The sequence below is a fragment of the Myxocyprinus asiaticus genome, chromosome 33 (assembly GCF_019703515.2).
Source record: "Myxocyprinus asiaticus isolate MX2 ecotype Aquarium Trade chromosome 33, UBuf_Myxa_2, whole genome shotgun sequence".
Taxonomy (NCBI): Eukaryota; Metazoa; Chordata; class Actinopteri; order Cypriniformes; family Catostomidae; genus Myxocyprinus; species Myxocyprinus asiaticus.
Window position 1 is genome coordinate 27,281,581 of NC_059376.1, and position 25,619 is coordinate 27,307,199.

The window sequence follows — 25,619 nt, forward strand, 5'->3', positions numbered from 1 at the left end:
TAATGCTTATTTAAAATAACCACTTCAAAAAAGTGTTACCCATTACCTGTTAATTTAAATCACCTTAGGCATTTCATAACATCTGAAGTGTTCTATAAACAAAAGAATCTCTGTTGTGATCGGATCAGTCAGTGTGAGCCCACTTTGAACATTTTACATAACAAATCTATTCCCTAAGAAAAACTATGTGTTTTATGGGGGCCTTAAGTCCCTGCAACAGGAGGAATCTTTACCCCAAATACAATCCTTTCACTTATTGGACAGTTACGGTTTTGAACAAAACTGAAAACAATAAATTAGCAGGTTTTTTTCTCTAAATAAATGTGAGAATTTCAGGGACTTTCATTAGCTACATAATTTTTTATTTTAATATTAGATCAAATTGCCTCAATATCAACAGTTAGCCATTACACACAATGATCTCAAGGATCAAGAAAATTTTGCAGTACATAGTGACAGGCGTTTATGAAAGTACTGAGGTAGTTTTTGTTGTTATTTTTTGTATTGGGAAAAAATAAAATCAAATGTGCCTTTTACCCCCGGGGGCACCTTTAGCCCTATTGTATACTATAAAAAAGCAATTGGAACGTGCAGTTTAACAGAAAAATTCCTTATTCCGGTCTAGGAAATTGCATTAAACTGCTCAGTTAATAACCCAATAATAAACTCTCTTAATCATGTAAATGTTTCCACCCAAATGCGACATGCCTCGCGCTGTTCTCCGTACACAAGTGGTCTCTAGGCAACAGTGGGAGGGACAACAGTGATACTAGAAAAAACAGATCCCGAACCATCGATCTGAAACATTCCAACAGACACAGCTGGAAAACCTGTGAGAATATGCCACGAGAACGAGATCCGTTTCCATTCCCAAGATATGAGAACGACCATACTTTCACGGGGAGAAAGGACATTCAGGTAATTTCGAAATGTGAATGTCAAACTTTAAAAGAGGCCTCATTTCAATGAAACGGTATACAAGGATACATATCTAGTTCATTCATTTTAAACCATCTTTTTGTGGTTACCTTAATGCACACCATAATTAATGTATTTCTCACTTCTTTTGGCCTTGTGGAAAATTACCAGAAACTGCCTTATGACAAGCCAGCTCATCTCGCCCAAAATGATGAACCTTGGAGGAGACTCCACAACATGGCAACGCTGGCTAGTTCTCGTCAAAATATATGTTATCATGACATTATAGTGAGTTGATTTGCCTTCAAATGAGGATTTTAGTTTAGGTTACAATGGGGCTAAAGGCACACTTTAAAGGTGGAGTAAGTCATTTTAATCCAATACAATGTTTGTCAAATTCTGCGAATATCTCTTAACGGTCTGCTAGCTGTCCGTTCTGTGTGTTTGCTGAAAAAAATCCGGTGTTTATAAACAGCCCTGGCTTTGTAAATGGGAAAATAAACAAAGTGGATCAGACCGATCCACACAAAACTCTTGCACGGGCACGAATGTGGGGGGCGGAGCTTCTGAAGGAGCACTGAAGGGAGGGGTTTGTTTGTTTGGCTGTTGAGTTCAAATATCAATCAATGTCTTTCTCGAGAATCGCTTACTCCACCTTTAAGGAAACGTAGCTTTTTTTTTTTCTGGACACAACATTTTTATTTATTTTTTATTTATTTTATTAAATATTGGAGCAACATAATGTGTGAAAAGAAATAATAACAGAAGGTTGTTCTGATTAAAATTCAGTTATAAAAAAAATAAAAAGTCAACACACGGGGTAAAAGACCCACATAATTCAGTTAAAGGTCCCCAAGGGGCTTAGTGACATAGTGTAGATATAGGGGCAATAGTTATAGGGCAAAATGTAACAACAAATGCAAATAATTTTGAGACAGCAAGATAGTATTTTTTTATTTTTTGAGTAACAAATTAAGATAATGCTTATTCAAAATAACCACTTCAGAAAAGGGTGCACCATTTATTTGCATGCATTTGCAACGTTTTTAAAATTATTAAATATTAGATCAAATCGCATCAATATCAGCCTTTTGACATTACACACTTTGATCAGGAATATTTTTCAGTTCATAGAGAAAAATAAAGTTTTGAGGAAAGCACTGTGGTAGTTTTTATTGCTATTTAGCATTTTGGGGGGAAATAAAATGTGCCTTTTACCCTGAGGGGCCATTAGCCCCGTTGTACCCTACTGGTTATTTTATTTTTTAATTGACCAAACCATGGCCTGTAAGAAACATATTCTTATTCAAATCATTAGAAATAAAGTTTTTGCAGTCCTTTGACTGGTAAAATTGTGTTACAAGGCACCAAGGGATAGTCTGGACATTCATCTAAAATCAACCTATGACCATCACCTTGGATTATTTCAGAACAAGAGCCAAACCTTGATACAGAGCGAAACTTTTGCCAAGGACCATGCGTAAGCAAGCCTCTAATATATAGGCAAATCCTGAATTTATTTAGCTTGAAATACTTTTAAATGATTAAATACAGGATAAACTGCATAAACACTCAAATTCTTATGTCACTATTTTTTTTTTTTTTGAAGTCTCTGTAAAGCTGAATCTCCCAGACACCTTTATGTTTTCTCTGTCAGGACACTGAAAAACAAAGAACTACTGGAAACTCCAATGTGTGAGACACAAAACACAGGATTTAAAATGTGGGCCGACTCCCAGAAAGCTTCTATATACAGTATTAAAGGAACAATAGGTGAGAATTGTGTAATGCCTTTATTGAAACCATAGAGCACTCAAAAGGTTTTCTAAACAGCAATATGGTGTCACTCAATACATACGTGGTTTAAGAGTTTTTTCTTCTTTAATTTACAGAGTCCCACCACACCGCCTCTACAAACCGAGGTTATTCAAGGAAGCATGATGGCGGATTTTACTCCTCGTAATTTGAAACGACCTAATGTACTATTCGTTTTTCAGTTAGTTTGTTGTTAAAACACAATTGCACTGCCATGGACAAGGGATTGAAAAATAAAAGTAGCAAAAACAATGCTGGTATGATTTCCTCATGTTGATAAGACAAAGCTACAAGGTTGCAAACACTACAGCTCCGTGATGCTCAACACTGACCCCAGGGACTCACTTTTAGAAGTTATGGAAAGATCAGAATCGCCTCTATACTCACTGAACAAACGGGGAACACTGGGCCGAAACTCAGCACCCTGCTTGCTCTAGTATATCTGATAGATTCATCATTTCTTACCACAAATTCAATTGCGGATGCCCCGAGTTGTGTGAAAATGCCTCACGGTCATAGCTACAGAAGCTCCCGAGTCGGTTATTATCATCTCTGAATCCGAGCAGGGGCAAACTCGGATCAGATCAAATAAGATCACGGTGTAGATTTTTTAAATTGATCGCACACTCTCACAACACACACATTCACACAAACAGTCACTCTCGCATACTCGCACTCACTCAACATACACGACTTTCATTCAAATGATCGCTCACATCCTGGTTGACGTCATTAAATAGGACTGTGGCATCTTGGGAAACATTTCAACCATCCCCCAAAAAACTACACTGCCCTCTTTTGGTCGATAATGCAATGAGCTTGTGCAAAATCTTGAAAATGCATGCTTATAACATACTGTGAATAGCATTGCATGGATTGATAAACGTTACTTGTAGAAGAATTACTGCTTTTGCAAATATGTTTTTCCCCCTTGTAAACTGCAGGCCTACTTAGTCAAAAATGTTCACTAAATAAATAAAAACGCATTTTAACATGTGTATTTTTTCTACCTTTGGTGTATTTTATGCAGAAATTTAAGATTTGAGTCGGCATTCTCTTATATAACTTAAGAAATAAAGAGATGGAGCGTCCATGTCTCCATCCCAGAAAGGGAGTTAAATTCAGCATTGATGTCTACGGTAATTAGTTAATCTGGCATCCTGTGTGCCTCGTGTAGGTGCAGGTTAATCTTGAATGGCGTAATCAGCTTCAACGTAACGTCTATTACCAGAACATAAACAGAACAGCACAGTGGCCCACAGACTACAGTCTCCATATACCAGTCGAACAATGCTGGACTTGAACACAGCAAAAAAGCAGTCAAACGTATGTGGTGAGGTGAGTGTTGTCTGCTTGGCGTTAGAGAGTTTATGTATGAACCATTCATGATTGCTGGTGTTTGCTAGAGAAAGTAAATCCTTATGGCTGGCTGTCTGGTTCCTACAATTAGAATAACTGAGTTTAATTGAATTACGTCAGAAGAAATGTCATTAGATTCTAGAATATTTGGACCAACTGTTACAATATCCCTGATGCCCCCTGTGGTTATTTAAAGTTGGCATGAATACATTCAAAAAGGGAAGAGTGGAAACAATATAAAATCTATAACATTGGAACATATTAGAACTGCCCATTATGCATTTCTTCCAGTGTACACTGATGGCTCAAGACACCCTGACACTGGAAGAACGGGTGCAGACTTTTATGTACCAGAGTTTAAAATCGGAATCTTTGGGAGGTTAACGGATGGGACATCAGTGTACAATGCAGAGTTGGTTGCTATTCAAATGGTACTTGGTTTGGTCAAGATAGTGTTGCCAGATAAGGTTGACATGTTCGGACTCTACAGCATCACTTTTAAGCCTTCAAACATGTAGAGATAATATCTTGACCGAAATATTGGTCAGTTAATATAGATTAAGGCAGATTGGAATCTCAGTACATTTTACATGGGTACCAGCACATGTGGAGGTGCAAGGAAACGAAAAAGCAGATAAAATGGCTAAGGAAGCACTTACATTAGATAATATAAACTTTTTAATTTAAGCAGGGCAGAAGGGCAAAATTCATTTGATTTTAGATGCTTGTTATTACAAATGGCAGAAGTACTGGGATGCATGTCAGACTGGCAGACATTTCCATAAAATACAAAGCAATGTAAGACACGTTCAAATTACTCATAACTTAAATAGAGAGGAACATGTCATGCTCAAACGCTTAAGAATGGGTCATACTAAACTTAACGCAACACTTCACATCTTGGGCAAACATAACACGGGTTTAAGTGATACATGCCAGGAAATGGAAACTGTTGAACATGTTTTAACTAAATGTATCAAATATGAACAGGAAAAAATTTAACTTAAGAGAACTACAAGCTTCAGGATGTACAGAAGATACTCTATGCAATATTTTAAATATTAGATCAGGAACTGGTAAAATAGTTAAAGCAATACTGAGATTCTTTAGAAATAATGGTCTTAAACATAGAATATAGGAAATCATCCTTTTATTCCTAGACTTAATTTTCTCATCACACTCCAGCACAGTAAGTGCTGGCACCAATTTAGTTGGTTTGCAGCCGCCAGTAAACTCGCAGAAGAAGAATTGAATAATGTTTTGAAGAAAAATTTAATGCGTATATTTTGTTTATGGTGGCCAGCTATTTTTCTGTGGTTCATTTTAAATGAAACCTCACTTGATAAGGTGCCTTGAAGCAAGGGGGCACTTGTGAAGCTGCATAACACTGTTTCATCCTTTTAAGACATCTCTTTTAACTCAAAGCAAGCACAGCTTGTAAAACAATGAATCCCAGAGCTGTGCGTTTTATTGTAGTGGTCTGATCTCAGGTCAGTTGGGGGGTTGCAATTGCTGGGAGACAATTGGTCCCCTGAGTGTGGCTGTGTGGGACCAAGTAAGCCTGTTTATCCTTGTCTTCATTACAAATGTCCTGCTGGGGATGGTGGGCAGGGTGCCCAGGAGCTTAGCGTCTCATTCAGAGAGAGAGTGAGTGAGAGAGAGAGAGAGATTTCCTGGCTGCTGAGAAAGATTAGAGATTACCCTTATAAACATAGAGACATGCATAAGATAAACAGCATACTGCCCGCAAATGCACTTCCATGCCATAGTGGAACTAATTGGCTGTGTTTAAAAATATTTTAATTTGTCTAGAATTAAGTTACACATGTTTGGTCCCATGATCTCATGTCCTGTGCTACTTAAGTGTTAATTTTTGGGTGTAAACTATTGTATGTTTTTTGTCTTCTTAAAGATGATTTTGGATATAGTTATGGAATTTGGAGATTTGTCATTTCCTGAATGTGGGCAGTTCCTTTAGCCCTCAAAAAATTGAGAGTACTGGCAAACGTGCTGTAAATTTGCAGAACTTCATTGTCGCCAAAGATTTGCTGCAGGTTCACCACTACCAGTGAAGAGCTGCAAACATATGCTGCAAACCATAAGCTCATTTACATATGAAAGTAATGAGATGTAAGTTTGCAGCAAGTTTGTCAGACCTCCATTTTTTTTAAGGGTGACTAGAGACAAAATCTTTTGCAATAAGTAAATGTTTTAGTTCCAACTGAATCTGTTTGTTGGCTGAATTTTATGGTCTTTCCAATTAACCCTTGATTCACATAATTGAAACAGAAAAGCAAAACATATATTCACAATCAACTTTTAACGCCCATTATTCCCTTTCCCCCTCCCAATCCCCAACCCCACCCTCAACAAATATCCCTGTGGTCACAACTTGAGTATACACACACAAAAAAAGAAAAAAATATAAAAAATAATCACACACATTTAAAACTAAACCTCTCTCCACTACCCCTCCCCGAGAGCCCTCCAAAAAGGCCATTATTTGTATTAAATGAATCCTAGTTGCCTAGCCTTCTACATGACGTTTCCTCGAATGCCGCTACCCTGCCCATCTCTGTGCACCACTCTTGAAATGAGGGCTCTCCATCCGACTTCCATCCCCTAAGAAGGATCTGTCTGCCGATCATAACGCTGGCTAGGATTTTAGTCAAATTTTATGCATTTATCCCCTATATTAATGACTGCCTCATCGCCTAAAATACAGAGTCTGAGGCAAAATGAAATTTGAGTGCCCAATACATCACACACAAATCTCTGAACCCTCACCCAAAATTCTTGGATCTTAACATGCCACCAAAAAACATGGGTTGTGTCCCATCTTTTTATTGGCATTGCCAGCAGGTGGGTGTCTTTAATTAATTTATGGTCTTGTATAAAAATTTATGGATGCATATTCACTGATTACAAGACTTTTATTTTTTTTTACTACTAATAATAAATATCGCCACAAGCAACTATTGTCGGGGGCCAAGCACATATGGCGAGATGACCAAAACAAACCAATCTGACAGAAAAGATCCTGTGGATGCTGTGGTTATAATGCCCCCTAGCATAAAAAATTAATGAAACTCCTTATGTTGCCTCCGAGTGTTCTCTTGTCCATGTGTACAAATTAAGTTTGAAAATTGCACTCACAAGATACAGGCTAATTAGTCATTATAGGCCATGCCCAAAACATATTTGCTTATCTTTGGAATGATTCGACACATCAAAATTATTTTGATACATTTCTGAGGGTCTGTAGATGATATATACCAAGTTTCGTGAGAATCGGGCAAATGGCCTAGGATGAGTTCGAAAAAGTAGGTTTTTCGAATAAATCAAAATTATAAAAAGTTTCTTGTGGAAATGGAATTTCAAGTGACTATCATTGTGGGGCACTGGTGGATTCAGAGAAGCTACAAATTTGTATAGTAACCTATACGGTTCCGGAGTTATGAGCAAAAATGCGAATTGGCTAATTATGCCACCACCGTGTGGCCAATTGTCACAAAATTTGATATGCGGCTTCGAGTTGACACCCTGCTTGTGTATAGTAATTTTCATAACCTTTGGCCATTCCCAATATGAGTTATAAGGTGCTGAAATTTGGTTGGCTGGCAGCGGCCATTTTTGTTCATTTGTCTAATCCATTTTTTAAGAATATGTTAGCATTTGAACCAAAGAAGATACATATTTAATTTGAACATTGTTGCTCAAATGGTTGCTAAGTTGTGACTGTTTTTAGTTGTAGCGCCCCCTAGGAACAGAATTGTACAAAACTTTGACATCTTTTAAACATTCTGTTGACTATATGGAGTCATTTGGAGTTTGTGATTGAGTGGATATCGATCAATTACTCAAATCGCGTTAAACTGAAGGAATTGTATTGTTAATATCTTAGGAACGATTTGATGTAAAAAAAAAATTTTTGATAACCTTTTGTCATGAGGGTCTGCAGATGATGTATACAAAATTGCACGCCATTCGGACTAAAGTCCTAGGAGGTTTGAAAAAGTAGCTTTTGCATTTTTTTTTAAAAATGGCAAATGCACAAATTATAGATGGAAATGAAATCGGAAATATACATTTTGTAGTGCTTGACTCAAGGAATCCGAGGAAATAATTTCAGTTCTAGCCCTTAAGGTTTCAGAGATTTTGAGCCAAAACATAAGTGTTTATTATAGTGCAAGGGTCAGATGGGTGTGCATTTGTGCACCTGAGTAGTGAGGGGGATTTGGGATCATCCTGCCAAGTTTGGTGTCTCCACAACTTATGGTCTCTGACAACCAGATACTTTTAGGGCATTTAAAAAAAAGATGAAAGAAGAAAATCAGTACAATTACAATAGGGTTCCAGCAGCTTCACTTGGCCCCCTAATAATATGTCTTCCTCTAGTGTGTCTTTAAGATGCAGATCCTAAATCCAGGTTTACCATCTTTTAATCATTTGTTGCATGTGAAATGGCGAATGGAAGAGTCAGTATCAGAGGTCATGAGGTCAAATGATTTGAGAATTCTCCTGTGCTGAAATCTATTTATAGATGTCTTTGCTTCACGCTCCTGTATTTTGTACATCAAGCCAAACTGAACTAGGAGGAAAAGCAGGTGTCACCTCAGTCCACAGAGCTAATTTAATTCTGTTGTTTCATCAGCCAGTTGACATGCTGGCAAGACATAAATAACACTTGAAATTGGAAATTTAAGAAATTTTTACCAAATGTATTTTACACCTTCATTTTATGCATTTATACTTCTGTATTAATTTGGTAAAATGTTGGTATTAACAGTCTTGTCCTCTTTCTCCAGCGGTCTGGATTTAGACATCACAGAAAAGGTACAGACACAATGCTATGACAATTTACATTGCATTATATATTGAATATTTTATTAAAACTACATGTTAACTAATACATTAAAAAGAGCAGAAATGGTCCATGATTTGTTATTGACTTGCATAGCTGAGTCTAAATGTTCATTTTCTCCCTGTAGAGAATTATGTGTGTCATTCTCCTGCATCCCAGCAGAGCGCAGACAGTGGAGAAGAAGTCCTTCAGCTCAGGAAACTGAACGGGTCTCCCAGCGAGTGTCCCAGTCACCAGAATCTCCATAAGGAGCTTCTGCTCGGCCACAGGAAGTGAGGGAGAGTAGGATCTAAAGCAGGACTTTTCATATCTGCTCATGATGGGCCACCATCCTGCAGAGCTTTGTTCCAGTCCAGCTCTTGTACACACCTACCTGTAATTTTAAAGTAATCCTGAATACCTAGGTGCAAACATGCTAAACTTTAAGCTCCATTCACTTCCAATCATACATACTGTATGTAAACGCAGGAGATTGGAAATGATGAAGCTCAAGCGAAAGTTTCATCTTTCTCTGCATTCCAAAGTTACAATTCCAAATCTTAGATTAATAACTTCTGCTTGTATTATTCTCATTTGTAAGTTGCTTAAATTAAAGCATCTGCCGAATGAATGATGTAAATGTTTGGCTGAATTTAAAGAACACAAACTTCAAAGCTCTGTTGTTTGTAGTGTTGCTATAACTAATTTGGCATGCTCAAACCCTAGTGTGACCACAACATTAGCTTGTTCAGGTGTGTTTGATTAAGATTGGAGCTACAGAATGGTGGCCTTCCAATAGTGGATTTTAAGAGCCCTGATCTAAAAGGAAAAGAATTATGCTTTCCAATTTAATAAAAAGGGATAAGGTTATGTTGGTGTACAATATTTTTTTATTATTGTTGTTGATTATTATTATTATTTTGGCTAAGAATAAAAGCAAAATAATCAATCATAAAGATTTAAACCTAAACTAACCTGCACTTATTCATACAAACTAAACTCGCCAACCCAAAGAGATTAGCCAGCTCCAAACTAAGCTAAAAGCCCTTATGTTGAGTGTGATATTTATTATTCTTATATTCTCCTTAGAGGCCTGTTGTTTGAGGAGAAACCAGAATTGCAGCGTGTATTACAGCAGAGGAGACTTGACCTGCACAGGGAAGAGGAACTTGCCCTCCAACCTCCTTCTGACCTGGAACAGGAGCTCCGCAAGCGACAGCAGAAACTACAGGAGGTACTGACCACTCTCTATCAACATAATGTTTCTGATCACTAAAATAGAAGTCATGGGTTTGCCAGCTGTATGGCGTTACATTTGGTTCTCTGATAAACCAAAAGCCTTTTGATGGTGGGTACTGGGTTGTTGTATGCATGTCTGTTTTCCTTTTTTAGGGTTTTCGAAATGATGGAAACAAGGAAAAATGACCAATAGTACTTTTATGATATAGTTGACCCATTTTTTTTTTTTTTTTTTTTTTTTTAAATCAGTTTTTACTCGCCTTCATGTCGTTTCATACCTGTATGATTTATTTATTTTTTCTTCTATGGAACAAAAGATGTTAGAAATGCCATTCACTTTTATAGTATGGGAAAAAAAGCATTTACAATGAATGGTAACGGAGACATTAGTTTGGGTGAACTCCATTAATTTCATACAGTAATCATGGCAATTCATAATCTCTTTACATTAGTATACTTTGTTTACAGTATGAGATGGAGGAACAGAGGCGTATAGAAGACAAGAAGAATGTTCCAGAATTTGTACGAGTGAAAGAAAATCTGCGACACATACAGATTACTGAACAAAACGACTGAAGGATGAGTGTGGAGGATACGCCTTGTCATTTTTACACCCTGTTTCATTGAATAATAATAATAATAAAAAAAAAAATTTCTGTGTAATTGTGAAGTAAATTTTTCATGCAGTTTAGTATTGTAGTCCTATATTAAGAGTTTGTTACAATAGTGTGCAGTAAACTTTGTCAAATTAAAGCTGCCATTGTCTTGTATTACATTGTGTTCTCCTTTTACCAAAATTGTTAAGAAGAAAAAAAAAAAATAGTATCTGAGTGATAGCTTCACAAAATGAATTCCCATTTACTGTGTATACAATAATATTGTTTAATAACTTTTTTTTTTTTTTTTATAAATTGCCCCCCCAAAAAAAAAAAAAAAAAAAAACTGCTTTGCATTTATAGGCTTCCTTGCATTATTATTCCAAACCTCATGATGGGTTGCATTCAGCAGCATTATTTCCAAATTTGTTTTTCTCAAACTAAATCTTTTGATTCGGGCTGCCTTTGCATTTACAGGTTGCACATCTGCAAAATCTGCACCCTCTTAGTCTGGAGATAAATCTCCATGGACTCTTCTTTTCACATGGAAATAAAGGCCTGTTTAATTAGCTGATCTTTAAATTCACGGAGAGGCACGGGGAAAGAAAGCTGACCATCTGCCGCAGCCCGCTTTTATAAGGAAAGTAACAACAGGAGGTAAATGAAGAGCACCGCGACAAAAGAGCGTTTGTAGGGGCAGTTCACACCGAAAGCTTTTTTCGACTGATTTTCAAACCACCGTTCCTCTATGTAAACACGACGCTGTAACGGTGGACGAACGTCTATTACAATCACGCCCACTGATCTCTCTCTCTCTCTCTCTCTCTCTCTCTCTCTCTCTCTCTCTCTCTCTCTCTCTCTCTCTCTCTCATATATATATATATATATATATATATTATAAGTGATCAAAAGTGCAGTTTGTGAGTTAACTTGACCACTTAAGAATTTGAAGGGGTAGTTCACCCAAAAATGATTGTTGAGACCATTTAATTTACTCACCCTCATGTTGTTTCAAACCTGTATGACTTTTATGGAACACAAAAGTTTGGAATGACGAGAGGGTGAGTAAAAGGAGACAGGATTTTCATTTTTTGGTGAACTCTCCTTTTAAGTAAGCATAGCATGTCGTATTTAAAATAACGTCAAATATTAAAAGCCGTACAGAGACTGCTGCGTCTAGCTTTTTAGCACAACAAACAGTCTGGTTTGAACTGGCTATAATTAGACACCTGAACTATGTTGCTCTCACAAATTGTGTATATTACGTATTTATGAACTGATGACAGTAACACATAGTATCTTTCATCGACAACAACTTTATCTGGAACAGTATAGGGCATGTTGGCACGCAGCAAAACAATGGAGTTGTGGCAGTGTGCTATTTTAGATACTATTCATAAAGTCCTGAGGACTATTCGCCAGCTGTCTAGGGCACCCGCCTCTTGTTTGACTCGTATTGTCTCGTTTTTCTCCCGCTGGCTCTATTCATAGTTAAACACGCCCACAGAAGAAGAAGCTTGTTCTGCCATCAAAAGATCACGCACGCTTTCCAAAGCGTCTAGGCAAACATTCGGGATGGGGGAGAATTGCAGTGGTACAGTCATGTTTTAAACCTCTAAATCTGTTTAAAGCGTTATTTGACTTTTTTCCTCACTTAGATGCACAACAGGCTTCTGGTTATTTTAATATGTATATTACTTCATTAATATGGACTGAGAATTGTCACAGTTAAACGAGAGACTCCCCCCATGCATTCACAGTATGGTACAGACCAGTAGCTTTTGCCCAGTTTGAGTAAAGACCCTACAGTGGATGCAGGCGCAACCTATCACTGTGGAGTTGACTGGCACACGCTTATCTGCGGGAATGGAGTAGCGGATACTGCAAAGAAAGGTATGATGACGAAAATGATAACAGTTCACTTAGTGGACGTGTTTATTTTCTTAGACCTCTTCATGCTTCTTGTGGCATATGAAAGTATGGCATACCTATGGAAATTATATTTAGGTTAATGCAGAGCCTCGGGACCTCTGTGTATGCCTTTTAAATAAATTCCTTTTCAATGTTTGTAAACGTTGTCATGTTTAATATTTTTTTTATGAATCAACATTAATACTATGGTAGTAAAAGTAAATGTTATTAAACAATATAGGCCAACATATTTTTAAGGCTTGTGTTTTCAGGCTGGTCCTCTCATTGCATGTACTAGTGCTGTTTTAGTACCCTACTGCTTTGTAAGATCATCCAACCCTTATTTAAAACATTCAAATCAAATAGATTATAATTTCAGAAAATAGGTTTGCATGGCATTTATGGGACCTGAGGCTTTGTACATAGCATGATTTTATTATGGTTGGTTAGGTGGAGTAGTGCTTTCCGCTATATAAACACCGGTGATTTGTTAAGTGCTTCAAGCTTCAGTCCAGTACAATTTTCTATTAAATGCTGTATCTATAAATATTTATAAAAAAGCACATTATTATTATTTCCTTTTAAGTGCTTTGCAAAAGTTGTTTAATGTTGGCTAAACAAATCTGGATCATTCTAATTTCTGCATCCGTTAGAAATTAATTTGAAGTCTGACTTTGCCTGTGGATATAACCACTCTTTGTACAAGTGCTGATAAGGTTGATCCTTTTCCAGAGGCCTGCTGGCCACTTAGCACATTTTAATCTAATTGGCTTTGAACTTGGACCCAATTGGCCTGGAGTATGGGTGTGAGTACTTTACACAGGCAGAGAACTTTTACTCTCTTTTACTTTATTTGCCAAAGGTGTTTTCGTCTCTTTGGGTTTTTTTCTAATGTATTTTTTGTTTAATCCTTGCACTCTCTCTCTCTCTCTCTCTCTGCCATGTTTTGCATGGCTTCATTAGCATTCAACTGGTTTTTGGCTTTGCACCAGCTATGGAAAAAAGTCACACAATAAATTTAGTCATTCCTATAACATCTGTGTCCACACGATTCAGCATCCCTATAATAATAGGCTCCGCATACATTCTGGGTCCCATTCAAGTCTCCTGTCAGAGTTTCCAAGCTCTGGTCCTCTCTGGGAATTCCAGACCTGGCCACAGTGGTAATGAAATAGGCCGGGAAGGCATTCCAATAGATCACAGCCCTCAAGGCTCATGGGAAAGGGTGTTTGGGAATCTGGACGAGATGGAATAGAAATGCAGACTACAGAGAAAAGCCTGATTCGCTGATGTCTCATCTTTACGCTTGACTGCGCTTAGAGGATGGGTGGATCTGTAGCGTTATCCTTCTGCTGTCGAGACGAGAAGACTACGTCCTGTCTGCTCATCTGAGCTTAATGAGCTTTGTAATCAAGACCAGCATAATATGTTTTTTAGGGTGGAGTGCGCTGCAAGTGCAGTTTGTGAGTTAACTTGACCACTTTAGAATTTGAAGGGGTAGTTCACCCAAAAATGATTATTTTGAGACCATTTAATTTACTCACCCTCATGTTGTTTCAAATCTGTATGACTTATGGAACACAAAAGTATGGAATGACATGAGGGTGAGTAAAAGGAGACAGAATTTTCATTTTTTGGTGAACTCTCCTTTTAAGTAAGCATAGCTTGTTACAGTGACCTAATTCCTGCAGTAATTTCTTTTTGCTCTCTCTTTCTTGTTGAGGTTTGTTGTATCAGCAGATACTGTCCTCACAGCACACTGGCCACTCTGGGTTGTTGACATGAAGCTTTGCTGGTATTTTTTTTAGTCGCTGGAGTGTCTGATGGAGCAGGCTTGTTTCTTCTGTGCTAAGTTGCATCTATCCACATGAGGACAGAGGAGCTCCACAATCACATCCTGTCAAATTTTCTCATATGAACAAACTACCTCATTTGTCAGGAAAAGGGATTATAAAGATCCACACTGACTCTTTAGCAGGGATGTTGTCCCTATGTGGGTGGGCATCTAGAATTCACCCCAAAATTGCATTTATATAAAAATAGTGTATATCATATTACAGTAGTCATGAGGGGTATAACAAAAATATATGTATTATTTGAAAATGCAATTTTATTTGAATGCTGAGTGGCAGTGAACAACAAACAAGATTGTGTTGTAAAATGTCGCTGTTCAAGTGCTTTTGAAAAAATACTATTTAAGACATTAAAACAAATTCAGTAGACTAAACAAAACTTATGTTTTTAAACCCTCTAAACTGTCTAACAAAAATAAAAGGAACAATAAAAAGTTTTGACTGCATTAGATGTAACAAGGTCTATGGTTTCATCTTTGTGACAGCAACTTGAAAATGACCTCTGACTTGTTTTCTAGGACTCCAAATAAAGCAGTATTCCAGACAAGCTAATATCATCCCCATATTTTGTTACTGGACATGAAAGGATCCTTTGTACTCTGTCTGAATGTTAATCTGGGAGCAAGTAGGGTCAAAAAAGCAAAAATCGTAGCAATAGTATCCAATTGATTCTAACGTGATCTGAAAGTGGATCAGATTTGTCAGTCAAACTCTTTCCAATGTGTTAAAGGAATAGTTCAGCCAAAAATGAAAATTCTCTCATCATTTACACACCCCCATGCCATTCCAGATGTACATGACTTTCTTTCTTCTGCAAAACACAAAGATGTTTAGAAGGATATTTCAGCACTTTAGGTCCATATATTGCAAGAGAATGGAGACCAAAACTTTGAATCTCCAAAAATAAAAGTACGCATAAAATAATCCAAATCACTCCAGTGATTAAATCCATGTCTTCCGAAGTGATATAAGTGAGGGTGACATACAGATCAATATTTAAGTCCTTTTTTACTATAAATCTCCACCTTTGTCCAGCCCCGACCAGTAGGTGGTGATATGCATGAACAATGCGAATCGCCGAAAAAAGAAAAGAAAAAAGAAGTATGTGAAGGTGGAGATTTGTGGTAAGAAAGGACTTAAATATTGATTTGTTTCTTACCCACACCTATCACATCGCTTCTGAAGACGGATTTAACCACTGGAGTCTTATGGATTACTTTTATGCTGACTTTTTGGAGCTTCAAAGTTTTGGTCACCATTCACTTGCATTGTATGGACCTACAGAGCTGAATTACACTTCTAAAAATCTTCATTTGTATTCTGCAGAAGAAAGTCTTACACGTTTGGGATGGCATGAGGGTGAGGAAATGTTGAGAGAATTTTCATTTTTGGGTAAATTCTCTCATTAACATGGTCATTGTCAATAATAGGACAAGACTTCTCAATGTAAATGTCACAGAAACATGTCTCCCTCTACTTTTCTGTCTTCTTTTAGAGGCCTGTGAAATTTAAGACATCGCAATGGAAAGGATGAGATTGCTGAGATCCCCAAATGTTACTAATTACAAAACTTAGATCAGTAACAGAAGAAAAACTTTGCCTGTGCTTTTTATTCATTCATTGTAATAAGAGAAACCTTGCCATGGATATCTGCATTATCAGCATCTCCTGCCTGAGGCCAAGTCAGCATGGAGACATTGTTCCTCTTCAAAGCTGCATCGAGTGGACACTGAAAAAAAGGGAGGGGGTCTTAAAGAACAGGTGCAGCCTTTGGGAGGGGGAGAGTCCCTTCTGCCATCTGTTGACTTCTGGGGCATCTAGTTTCCCCACAAACACTCCATCACAATTCACACACGCCTGCTCCATCATAGTGATCCAGGTTGCCATGGAGTTGTATGGGGTGGATAAGACCCCCGCATGTGTGCGGTCAACTGCGGGCGTATGGCTATTGTGTTTTGAGGCATTCAGAGATTTGGGGGTTTGCATGCATGTGTGCAGACTAAAATAGGGGTGGACAAGGCAAAAGAGACCAGTTGCTTTGTCTGTAAACCTCAGATGTGGAGGAGACGCTGAGGTGTCTGTGCAGAATTCTCCTCAGAAGGTTGGTTTTTACATAATCACACAGCCACAAGCCACTATTTGGAAGGCAAATGTACTTAGTGGTTGCCGGAATGAATGAATGGAGAGCGCATGAAATCAAACAACGGATTTTAATCTTTTCTCTTTTTCGCATCTACAGGTCATAACCAGAGAATCATCTGGGATATTTACGAAAAGAAAATCTAAAGAACTATAAAAAAAAAATTAACATGGACTGTAAGGAGGAGATCAGTGACTCTGATAGCGGGATCATTTTAAACTCTGGTGAGTGATTATGATGTCATTCTTATGTTAATGATAAAATGCAAGCTGCAACTAATACTTTGAAGCAAGGCATATCAGTAATCAACATTGTGTGAATCTGGTGTATTTAGATTTACAGAATGAAAACCAATGTGAGAAAGTTTTGTCAGTGTAAGTATAAAGGAACATTGATAAAGATTTCCAGCTTAACATGTCGTTTTAAATTAGAGTAAAAGCATTCAGCTAAATTGGGCCTTTTTTGACATTGAGATGACTCAATAAGTGGCCCGATTTACCTGAATTGACGTTACTGAGGATATTTACACTTTTGTGATCTTGCCATTTTTTTTAAATGGGTCCAAAAGTTCCGTAAGACCACAGAAGGTTTAAATGTCTTTTCATTTTTAAATTGGACAATATTATTGAGAGGACAGAGATGAGGGGGGAATGAGGTCTGGAAATTATGTGTGCCAGATTCTAAACCTATCCAATGTGTCAGAGCATGTTCACTAACCACTAAGACACGGCTCCAGCAAAATATTTTGATTCTAAAGATGAAAATGTGCCCTATATGTGTTTGCCCTGGTGTTATGAAATCTCTCCTGTCGTTCAGGCCAAGACAGTCCCACATCACCAGTGAAGGACCTGAGCACTTACACACATGCTATGAGACTGAAGCAGCAGGCCCTGGAAGATAGACTGGAGCTGTGTGTTCTGGAGCTGAAGAAACTCTGCATCAGAGAGGCTGTGAGTGACTCCATCCTGTTGAAACCTCCTTTTAAAAACAAGCAATGCAGATCAAATCTAATCTTTAGGACCATGAAATCAAACATGTTTGCCTCTTCTTATGACATCTTGCCACTGTGCTGAACTGATCAGAGCATCAAATAACAAGTGACGGATGCATTACTGTATTTACACATTCATGCATATGCTGTGCCCAAAATCAGCAACTCATTCACCATTTAATGCACAGTGAACACCACTGTGAGCCGACATTAGTGAGTTGGGACACATTTGTAGACACTTTTCCAATCTGACCGTTCAGTTTAAAACACATTTCACACCATATATGTATTGAATCAGGTTCGTAAAATTAAATTTTTATAGATTTGTGTCGTATACGGTAAAAAATCTGATTTTTGCCGACTGTCTGAACAAAGATTTTAAGGGCTCTTCACATATCAAATGTGTTTTTTGTTTTTTTTAGTAGCCTACTAAACAATGCATAATGAATGAATGAACGTTACATTTATATAGCGCTTTTCTGACACTACACTCGAAGCGCTTTACACCGTGAACAGGGGAATCTCCTCAACCACCACCAGTGTGCAGCATCCACCTGGATGATGCGATGGGCAGCCATAGTGCGCCAGTACACTCACCACACACCAGCTATTGGTGGAGAGGCGAGAGTGGAATGATAGAGCCAATTATGTGATTTTTAATCAAATAAAACAATTATATTCCATGTAATCAAGCATAAATTAGATCAGGGGTTTTCAGACTGGGGTCCGGGAACCCCCAGAGGTCCGCGAGGGGGTGCTAAGGTGTCCATGAAAAATTTCAGGGTAAAATAGAGTAAAAAATATATTTAAAAAATGTTAAGTTAACATTTACTGTACATATTTGACATTTATTTTTACATATGCTTTCTAAAGACTTGTTGAAAATGATGAGATTAATTTTGATCTTTTTATTCTATTGACAGTTATAGTTTCTCCTCACAACTGTTGCCTTAACCTTTCTCAATGGGATTGCAAGACAATACTGTAATCTCTGTAAAGCTGTTTTGAGATGATATTTTTTGTGAATAACATTTTATCTCGTTACAATGGCACCTGTCAAGGGGTGGGATATATTAGGCAGCAAGTGAACAGTCAGTTCTTGAATTTCATGTGTTGGAAGCAGGAAAAATGGGCAAGCGTAAGGATCTGAGCGACTTTGACAAGGGCCAAATTGTGATGGCTATGTGACTGGGTCAGAGCATCTCCAAAATAGTAGGTCTTGTGGGGTGTTCCTGGTATGCAGTGGTTAGTACCTACCAAAAGTGGTCCAAGGAAGGTCAACCAGTGAACTGGTGACAGGCTCATTGATGCGCGTGGGGAGCAAAGGCTAGCCCATCTAGTCTGATCCCACAGAAGAACTAATGTAGCACAAATTGCTGAAAAACTTAATCCTGGCCACGATAGAAAGGTGTCAGAACACACGTCACGAGTTTCAGAACTGGACCATGGAGCAATGGAAAAAGATGGCCTAGTCTGATGAATCACATTTTCTTTTAGATCATGTGGATGACCGGGTGCATGTGCGTCATTTACCTGGGGAAGAGATGGCAGCAGGATGCACCATGGGAAGAAGACAGGCCGGCGGAGGCAGTGTGATGCTCTGGGCAATGTTCTGCTGGGAAACCTTGGGTCCTGGCATTCATGTGGATGTTACTTTGACACGTACCACCTACCTAAAGATTGTTGCAGACCACGTACACCCCTTCATAGCAACGGTATTCCCTGATGGCAGTGGCCTTTTTCAGCAGGATAATGCGCCCTGACAAACTGCAAAAAATTGTTCAGGAATGGTTTGAGGAACATGACAAAGAGTTCAAGGTGTTGACCTGGCATCCAAATTCCCCAGATCTCAATCCGATTGAGTATCTATGGGATGTACTGGACCAACAAGTCCGATCCATGGAGGCCCCACCTTGCAACTTACAGGACTTAAAGGATCTGCTGTTTACGTCTTGGTGCCAGATACCACAGGACTCCTTCAGATGTCTTGTGGAGTCCATGCCTCGACGGGTCAGAGCTGTTTTGTCAGCACGAGGGGGACCTACACAATATTAGGCAGGTGATTTTAATGTTGTGGCTGATCGCTGTATACGTCCAACATTAATTTTGGGTAGAAAAAAACCTAAATACAAAGTAAAAATGTACAGCATATGACAATGTTTTAATTTATTTTGCCGAGGCCTGGGTAGCTCGGCGAGTATTGACGCTGACTACCACCCCTGGAGTCGCTGAGTGACTCCAGCCAGGTCTCCTAAGCAACCAAATTGGCCCGGTTGCTAGGGAGGGTAAAGTCACATGGGGTAACCTCTTCGTGGTCGTGATTAGTGGTTCTCGCTCTCAATGGGGCGGGTTGTAAAGTGTGCGTGGATCGCGGAGAGTAGCATGAACCTCCACATGCTGTGGGTCTCCAGTGTCATGCACAGCGAGCCATGTGATAAGATGCGCAGATTGACTGTCTCGGAAGTGGAGGCAACTGAGACTTGTCCTCCGCCACCTGGATTCAGGTGAGTAACCGCGCCACCATGAGGACCTTCTAAGTAGTGGGAATTGGGCATTCCAAATTGGGGAGAAAAAGGGGAAAAAAAAAAATATATATATATATATATATATTTGTTTTAATATTTCTTTTGGCTTTAGTACAATGATGATAAAAACATTTATTTAATTTTGCGAACAACTCTGGATCAATGGGTCTTTATACATGAAAATTTACAGCTGCCTTTATATTTTAGGATGAGGTTCCCTTGCAATGGGAATCAACATTTGGGGGTCCTTGGCATCAAAAAGTTTGAAAACCCCTGAATTAGATTTCACAAACATTGTATCACAGCTTAAATTGGTAATTCTTCAGTCATTTGGCCTATAAACATAAATCAGATTGCTCTGATAAAGCTTTTCTCTTGTTCTGAATAGAAGCCTTCAATAGAAACACTAAAGTGAATGGCCAGGAAACAGATGCTTCTTTACATGTTAGCCCACATGTCTGTCATTCACCATTGGGTGAGCAGGGAAAAGATTTAAGTGCCCAGTCATTACACCATAGAAACCCCCTTTGTGGACACTTTGGTCATGTAAAGATGAGCATCTGTTTGCTCAAAGATGTTTTGTTTTGTATTTACTAACAAACAAAATCTAAAGCTGTTTTCTTTGTTGCTATTCCACGAGGTGTCACATGTTAAAATGGTCTTTGTTTTAACAGGAGCTTACGGGAAAGCTGCCCTCCGATTATCCTCTACTGCCTGACGAGATGCCTCCGCAGATCCGGCGACGAATCGGAACTGCTTTTAAACTGGATGAGGGTTTTATATCACATGATGGCGAGGTACAAACCACATTTCCTGCATAGAGACTATTTTAATTGCTGTAATGTAACTGGCTGTTGTTTGACCCTACCAGGCTTGCTTTACAGTGTCCAGAATAAGTGGTATTATTTATAGTCCTGGCACTCATTTATTGAAAACTTTTTTTATATATGGGTTTAAACAACTAGCCAAAGGAATTAACGAGGTGAAGTTATTTAATCATTTCTTTGCTTGTTATCATGCGATTACCCCCTAAAATGCTTTTTCTCTAGGAATCCGAGCTGCACGCACTGGAGGCTGATCTGGCCCTGCAGCGGCAGATTTATGAGGCAGCCCGAAAGCTCTCCCTTGAGGAGCACATCAGCAAAGCATTGAGGAAAAGCCGACTACAGCAGTGTAAACGGGAAGAGAAGAAACTGAAAGGGTTGCAGGATGCTGTACTGAAATACCGCATCAACCATGGCTGTGTTTCTCCACAGACCTGCTATTCGTCCAGGCAGAGAGGTCACTGATTTATTTGCCCTGTTTGTCATATACAGTAATAAACATCATTTCAATAGTTTTATATACAGTATATATATACACAGATCAACCACAACATTAAAACCACCTGCCTAATATTGTGCCGCCAAACCAGCCCATCTGGCACCAACAATCATGCCACAGGCCAAATCACTGAGATCACATTTTTTCCCCATTCTGATGGATGATGTTAACATTAACTAAAGCACCTGACCCATATCTGCATGATTGTATGCACTGCACTGCTGCCACACGATTGGCTGATTAGATAATCGCATGGAAGATTGTTGGTGCCAGACGGGCTAGTTTGAGTATTTCTGTAACTGCTGATCTCCTGGGATTTTCACACACGACAGTCTCTAGAATTTACTCCGAATGGTGGCAAAAAAAAAAAAAAAACATCCAGTGTGCGGCAATTCTGCGGATGGAAATGCCTTGTTGTCAGAATGCTATTCTGAGATGCAGGTTGGTGCTGTTTTGACGGCACGAGGGGGACCTACAATATTAGGCAGGTGGTTTTAATGTTGTGGCTGATCGGTGTGTGTGTGTGTGTGTGTGTGTGTGTGTGTGTGTGTGTGTGTGTGTGTATATATATATATATATATGAATGACTATATTATTGTTTTTGAAATGACAAGGACTTTAATAACAATCAACCTTATTTGTGTCAATTTCAGATATGTGCATGTCAGATGACAGCTCGCTTTCTGACGCTGTTGCCTTGGATGATGGTACGTTAGCAATTCCAGTTCAAAAGCTGTAACTAACTATATATATCAGAATGTGAGAATCTAATCTTTATGACTATGTTTGGATTGGAATACTAGCTTACTACTATACTATGCAGTATACATTGTATGCTGACAACTATTTTTAAAAGATACGTCGTGAAATGTAAGGCCTATTCTACATTTACATTTTAATCACATAACCTCATCACATTGCATGTTTAATTCCACTAGCGGTGTCCAGTTATCATATTGGAAATAAAAATAGTTATTTTGCATTTTTAAATCCAGTTTTTGTGTAAAAATGTCTAAGCATCTTATTGTCCAATCAAAGAATGATTTAAGAAATTGTGGCGATTGTTTCCAGTTCATGCATCACACTTGAAATGGAAGGGCAAGTCAAGTGCATTAGATTGTGGGATACAGTATCCCATGCGCATTTTGGCAAATGTAGTAGGTCATCCAGGTATTCTATGGATACAGAAAATTTGTATACAGTGCATAGTAAACAAACTATTCAGAACTGTTTTTGAATCCACTAATGTAAATAAAAAGGTCACTTTATCAACAGATTCAGACTCCACTCCCTTGTCTCCAGCCGTTCTGGGGTCTTCTACAGAGAGTGGTTTCCAACGACTGAAACTCTTGCCCAATAATGGCCCAAAGCAATCAAGCTCCAGTCTGGACTATGAGCCCTCACCTATCCAGAACTCTCCCTGGAAGGAATCCAGCCTGGACCAGCCCTATCAGAAACAAATAGCATCTCTCTCTGCCTGCAGCAGCCGCTCAAGGTATTGTGAAATATTGTAGCTGTGAAGGAGCCACTTTATATGTGTTTTAGAATCAGTTGTATCACGTTGATATCACTGTGTTAGCTCAGTTTCTTTAACCTCAAGTTATAGACTACTCTGTTTTCAGAGCTGTTATAAGGGCACTTGGTAAAGCATTTGGTTAGTATGTAATTATCTCTTGACTAACCATGACTAAACTAATCAGACTCTGTTCTTCTAATCAAAGACGTTGCTGAATAGTGCTGTTTAATCCAATGCTGAACTAATAATTGAGCTCTTTTTGTAAATATTGAACAAATTATAATCTTCATGATTTCTCACACATGGCTTTTCTTTGTGTCAGCAGCAGTCCAACAAGCTCGCCAACTGACACAAGACTGGCAGAGCTTCCTCCACCACCTCAGTTTGTGTTTAAGAGCCTGCCAGTGCGGAACAATCAGCCAAACAGCGCCCCCTCCACTCCAGAGCTGCCATTGCGCCGACAGTTCTCACAGTCCTTCCGGTAAACAAAACCATACATTAATGAATGATGCATCAATATTTCTGTATTTTCTGAATATTTTTGGTCTTAAATGACTGCTTTAAATTCTACCTTATGATTAGACATTGTACAGTTACCTAGACAATGAGGCATTAAGGCATGGTCATGGAAAACCTAAACATATCAAGGAATTTTAAAATTGTGATTTTTAGGCCTGGATATAAATATTGAGAAGCAGATTTTTCTTTTCTTTTTATTTTTTTGGATTGGATTTCTACAACTGTTTTGTGTAGTTTGAGGAAAGAAACAGCTTCCATACATGTTTTTTATAACCTGAGATTAATGACGTCTTAAGTTATGGAAAAGTCATTGAAATTCATTGGTCAAAATGTGTCAAAACCCTGTGTTATCTAGAGTGGCTCAGTCATTGGTGAATAATCGAAATGATGGTTACTTCAATGATCTAAAATGTTCTCCACTCAAACAGACTCCCCAGAAATAAACCAGAATTGACCAAGACCAACTCAGACATGGGGTGGGGCCGGACCAAGTTACCACGTCGACGAGTGACAGATTTTGCCTTGGCCTACTCGGTTCAACGTTTGTACCAGTGCAGCTCTGAAGACAGCAGCTCTGAGCTTTCCATTTCCTCCTTCAGCAGCTCATCCAGCAGAGAAACGACCACTGAGGCACCCAAACCCTGTCCACCCCCATATGGCTACCACCGCACTACCCCCAGTCAATCACAGAGCCAGCTCAGTGCCCACAGGCCACCTAAAAACAACAACAACTTGCCTCACCATGTGACCAGCCCCAATCGAGTGAAGGTTACCAATGGGGCATCACTGGAAGCCGACATGGGAAGGCTACAACTCGGACCAAACTCACAATTGGGGACTGCATGTAACTACAAACCCACAAATAAACCCCAACAAGTGGAGGTTACATCACCTAAACAGATGCTCAAGCCACCCCCACCATACATAAAGGTGGTCCGCACAACGTCACTAAAAGAATACCCCAGTCATCCCAGCCGGGCACTTCCTCGAGATGTGCTGTCGGGGGAGCTTAAATCTTGGCACCAGAAAAACAATATAGGTGTGTTCAGGCCTCGTTCACTTGAACGGCAAGGATCGATCCGAATTAAGCGCCCAGAGCCGCCACCCTACCACCAGATTCCCTCACATAAACAGGTAAAGACTGCAAGTATATTTTTTCAGTCACTAACAGTTTCATAAATTGAGTGTCTTTCATTTTATTAAAACTGTTGCTGTAGTTAAATCTGAAGTGTGTCATTTCTAGCCACTAGTAACACCAACTAGAAAACACAGAATAAGAGTAAACACACTTGACTTTTTCCAGGCTCCTCAGAAAGTGATTCTGCAAAGGGCTTCAGACGGAACTCCGCTGCAGTGGTACGAAGGGGAAGATGCTGAGATTGTGAGTCAGGTATGACCTGAAAGAAACTGTACAGAGTACAAACTATCTTCCAGTGCATACCTTCTTTATTTTTATTTATTGAGCCAATGGACTCACTGATGCAGCCTCATAGTGAAAATTATATTAATTCTCACCAAGACTTTTTGACCAAGAAGTGTAGCTGAGCCAAAATTCAATACTCCTGCATTTGTAACACTTGATTAAATTTCAAGTCTAAGACTTTCCTGTAAGGCATCATGCCAGATATTTATGATGAATGTATAATTTAATTCTAATCTTCTTGATGTCAGTAGAGTGTGGCCAACTTTTACTAATAACTGTAATGAATGCCTCCTTTGAGACCTATGCCTCCTTTTAGTATGTATTTGTGTCTGGCACACGATTCTTCAGAAATGAAGTATTTCATCTTAGTTTTCCCATGATCTCATGTAACACTATTATTTAATTTATTTATGTTTGCATATTATTTTTATTTTTTAATTAATTTTGCCCCATTCTTAACACATTTTTAATATTTAGTGAAATGTCTAAAAAAAATACAAACATGTTGCTATGCTACTGTAATATGCGTTTTAAGAATACTTTTGTGTCTGTAAGTCTTAATTCCAAATGCAAATATTTTCCTGTTTATATACTAACTACTTATGAAATATAGTTTATATTATTTATAATACACTTTAATAAACAATA

General features: G+C 38.6%; 3 protein-coding genes and 1 non-coding gene across 6 annotated transcripts; 3 read left to right on the forward strand and 1 right to left on the reverse strand.

Annotated features, from left to right (window-relative positions):
* Positions 1 to 785: 785 nt before the first annotated feature.
* On the forward strand, positions 786 to 3,692 carry LOC127423815 (protein CFAP276-like). 2 transcript variants are annotated; one of them, XM_051668434.1, is made up of 5 exons: positions 786 to 918; positions 1,090 to 1,206; positions 2,283 to 2,398; positions 2,576 to 2,691; positions 2,811 to 3,692. In XM_051668434.1, the coding sequence occupies exons 1-5, from the start codon at positions 841 to 843 to the stop codon at positions 2,879 to 2,881; spliced, it is 498 nt and encodes a 165-aa protein (XP_051524394.1). In that variant the 5' UTR covers positions 786 to 840; the 3' UTR covers positions 2,882 to 3,692. The 2 variants fall into 2 exon arrangements, with proteins under 2 accessions (XP_051524394.1, XP_051524395.1); XM_051668435.1 differs by having other exon boundaries at positions 2,349 to 2,398.
* LOC127424779 (small Cajal body-specific RNA 2) lies at positions 3,094 to 3,471 on the reverse strand. Its single transcript, XR_007894526.1, has one exon. It is a non-coding gene; the product is annotated as a small Cajal body-specific RNA 2 (non-coding RNA).
* A 273-nt stretch (positions 3,693 to 3,965) lies between the features above and the next one.
* LOC127423816 (protein FAM107B-like) lies at positions 3,966 to 10,922 on the forward strand. Its single transcript, XM_051668436.1, has 5 exons — positions 3,966 to 4,071; positions 8,901 to 8,928; positions 9,084 to 9,228; positions 10,025 to 10,169; positions 10,643 to 10,922. Exons 1-5 carry the CDS (start codon positions 4,024 to 4,026, stop codon positions 10,748 to 10,750), a joined length of 474 nt encoding a protein of 157 aa, XP_051524396.1. The 5' UTR covers positions 3,966 to 4,023; the 3' UTR covers positions 10,751 to 10,922.
* A 1,376-nt stretch (positions 10,923 to 12,298) lies between these two features.
* Positions 12,299 to 25,619, forward strand: LOC127423809 (innate immunity activator protein-like). 2 transcript variants are annotated; one of them, XM_051668426.1, is made up of 11 exons: positions 12,299 to 12,364; positions 12,531 to 12,663; positions 16,774 to 16,898; positions 17,491 to 17,624; positions 20,865 to 20,987; positions 21,240 to 21,471; positions 22,167 to 22,220; positions 22,789 to 23,008; positions 23,355 to 23,510; positions 23,977 to 24,682; positions 24,852 to 25,619. In XM_051668426.1, the coding sequence occupies exons 3-11, from the start codon at positions 16,844 to 16,846 to the stop codon at positions 24,942 to 24,944; spliced, it is 1,773 nt and encodes a 590-aa protein (XP_051524386.1). In that variant the 5' UTR covers positions 12,299 to 12,364; positions 12,531 to 12,663; positions 16,774 to 16,843; the 3' UTR covers positions 24,945 to 25,619. The 2 variants fall into 2 exon arrangements, with proteins under 2 accessions (XP_051524386.1, XP_051524387.1); XM_051668427.1 differs by lacking the exons at positions 12,299 to 12,364; positions 12,531 to 12,663 and adding an exon at positions 15,514 to 16,635.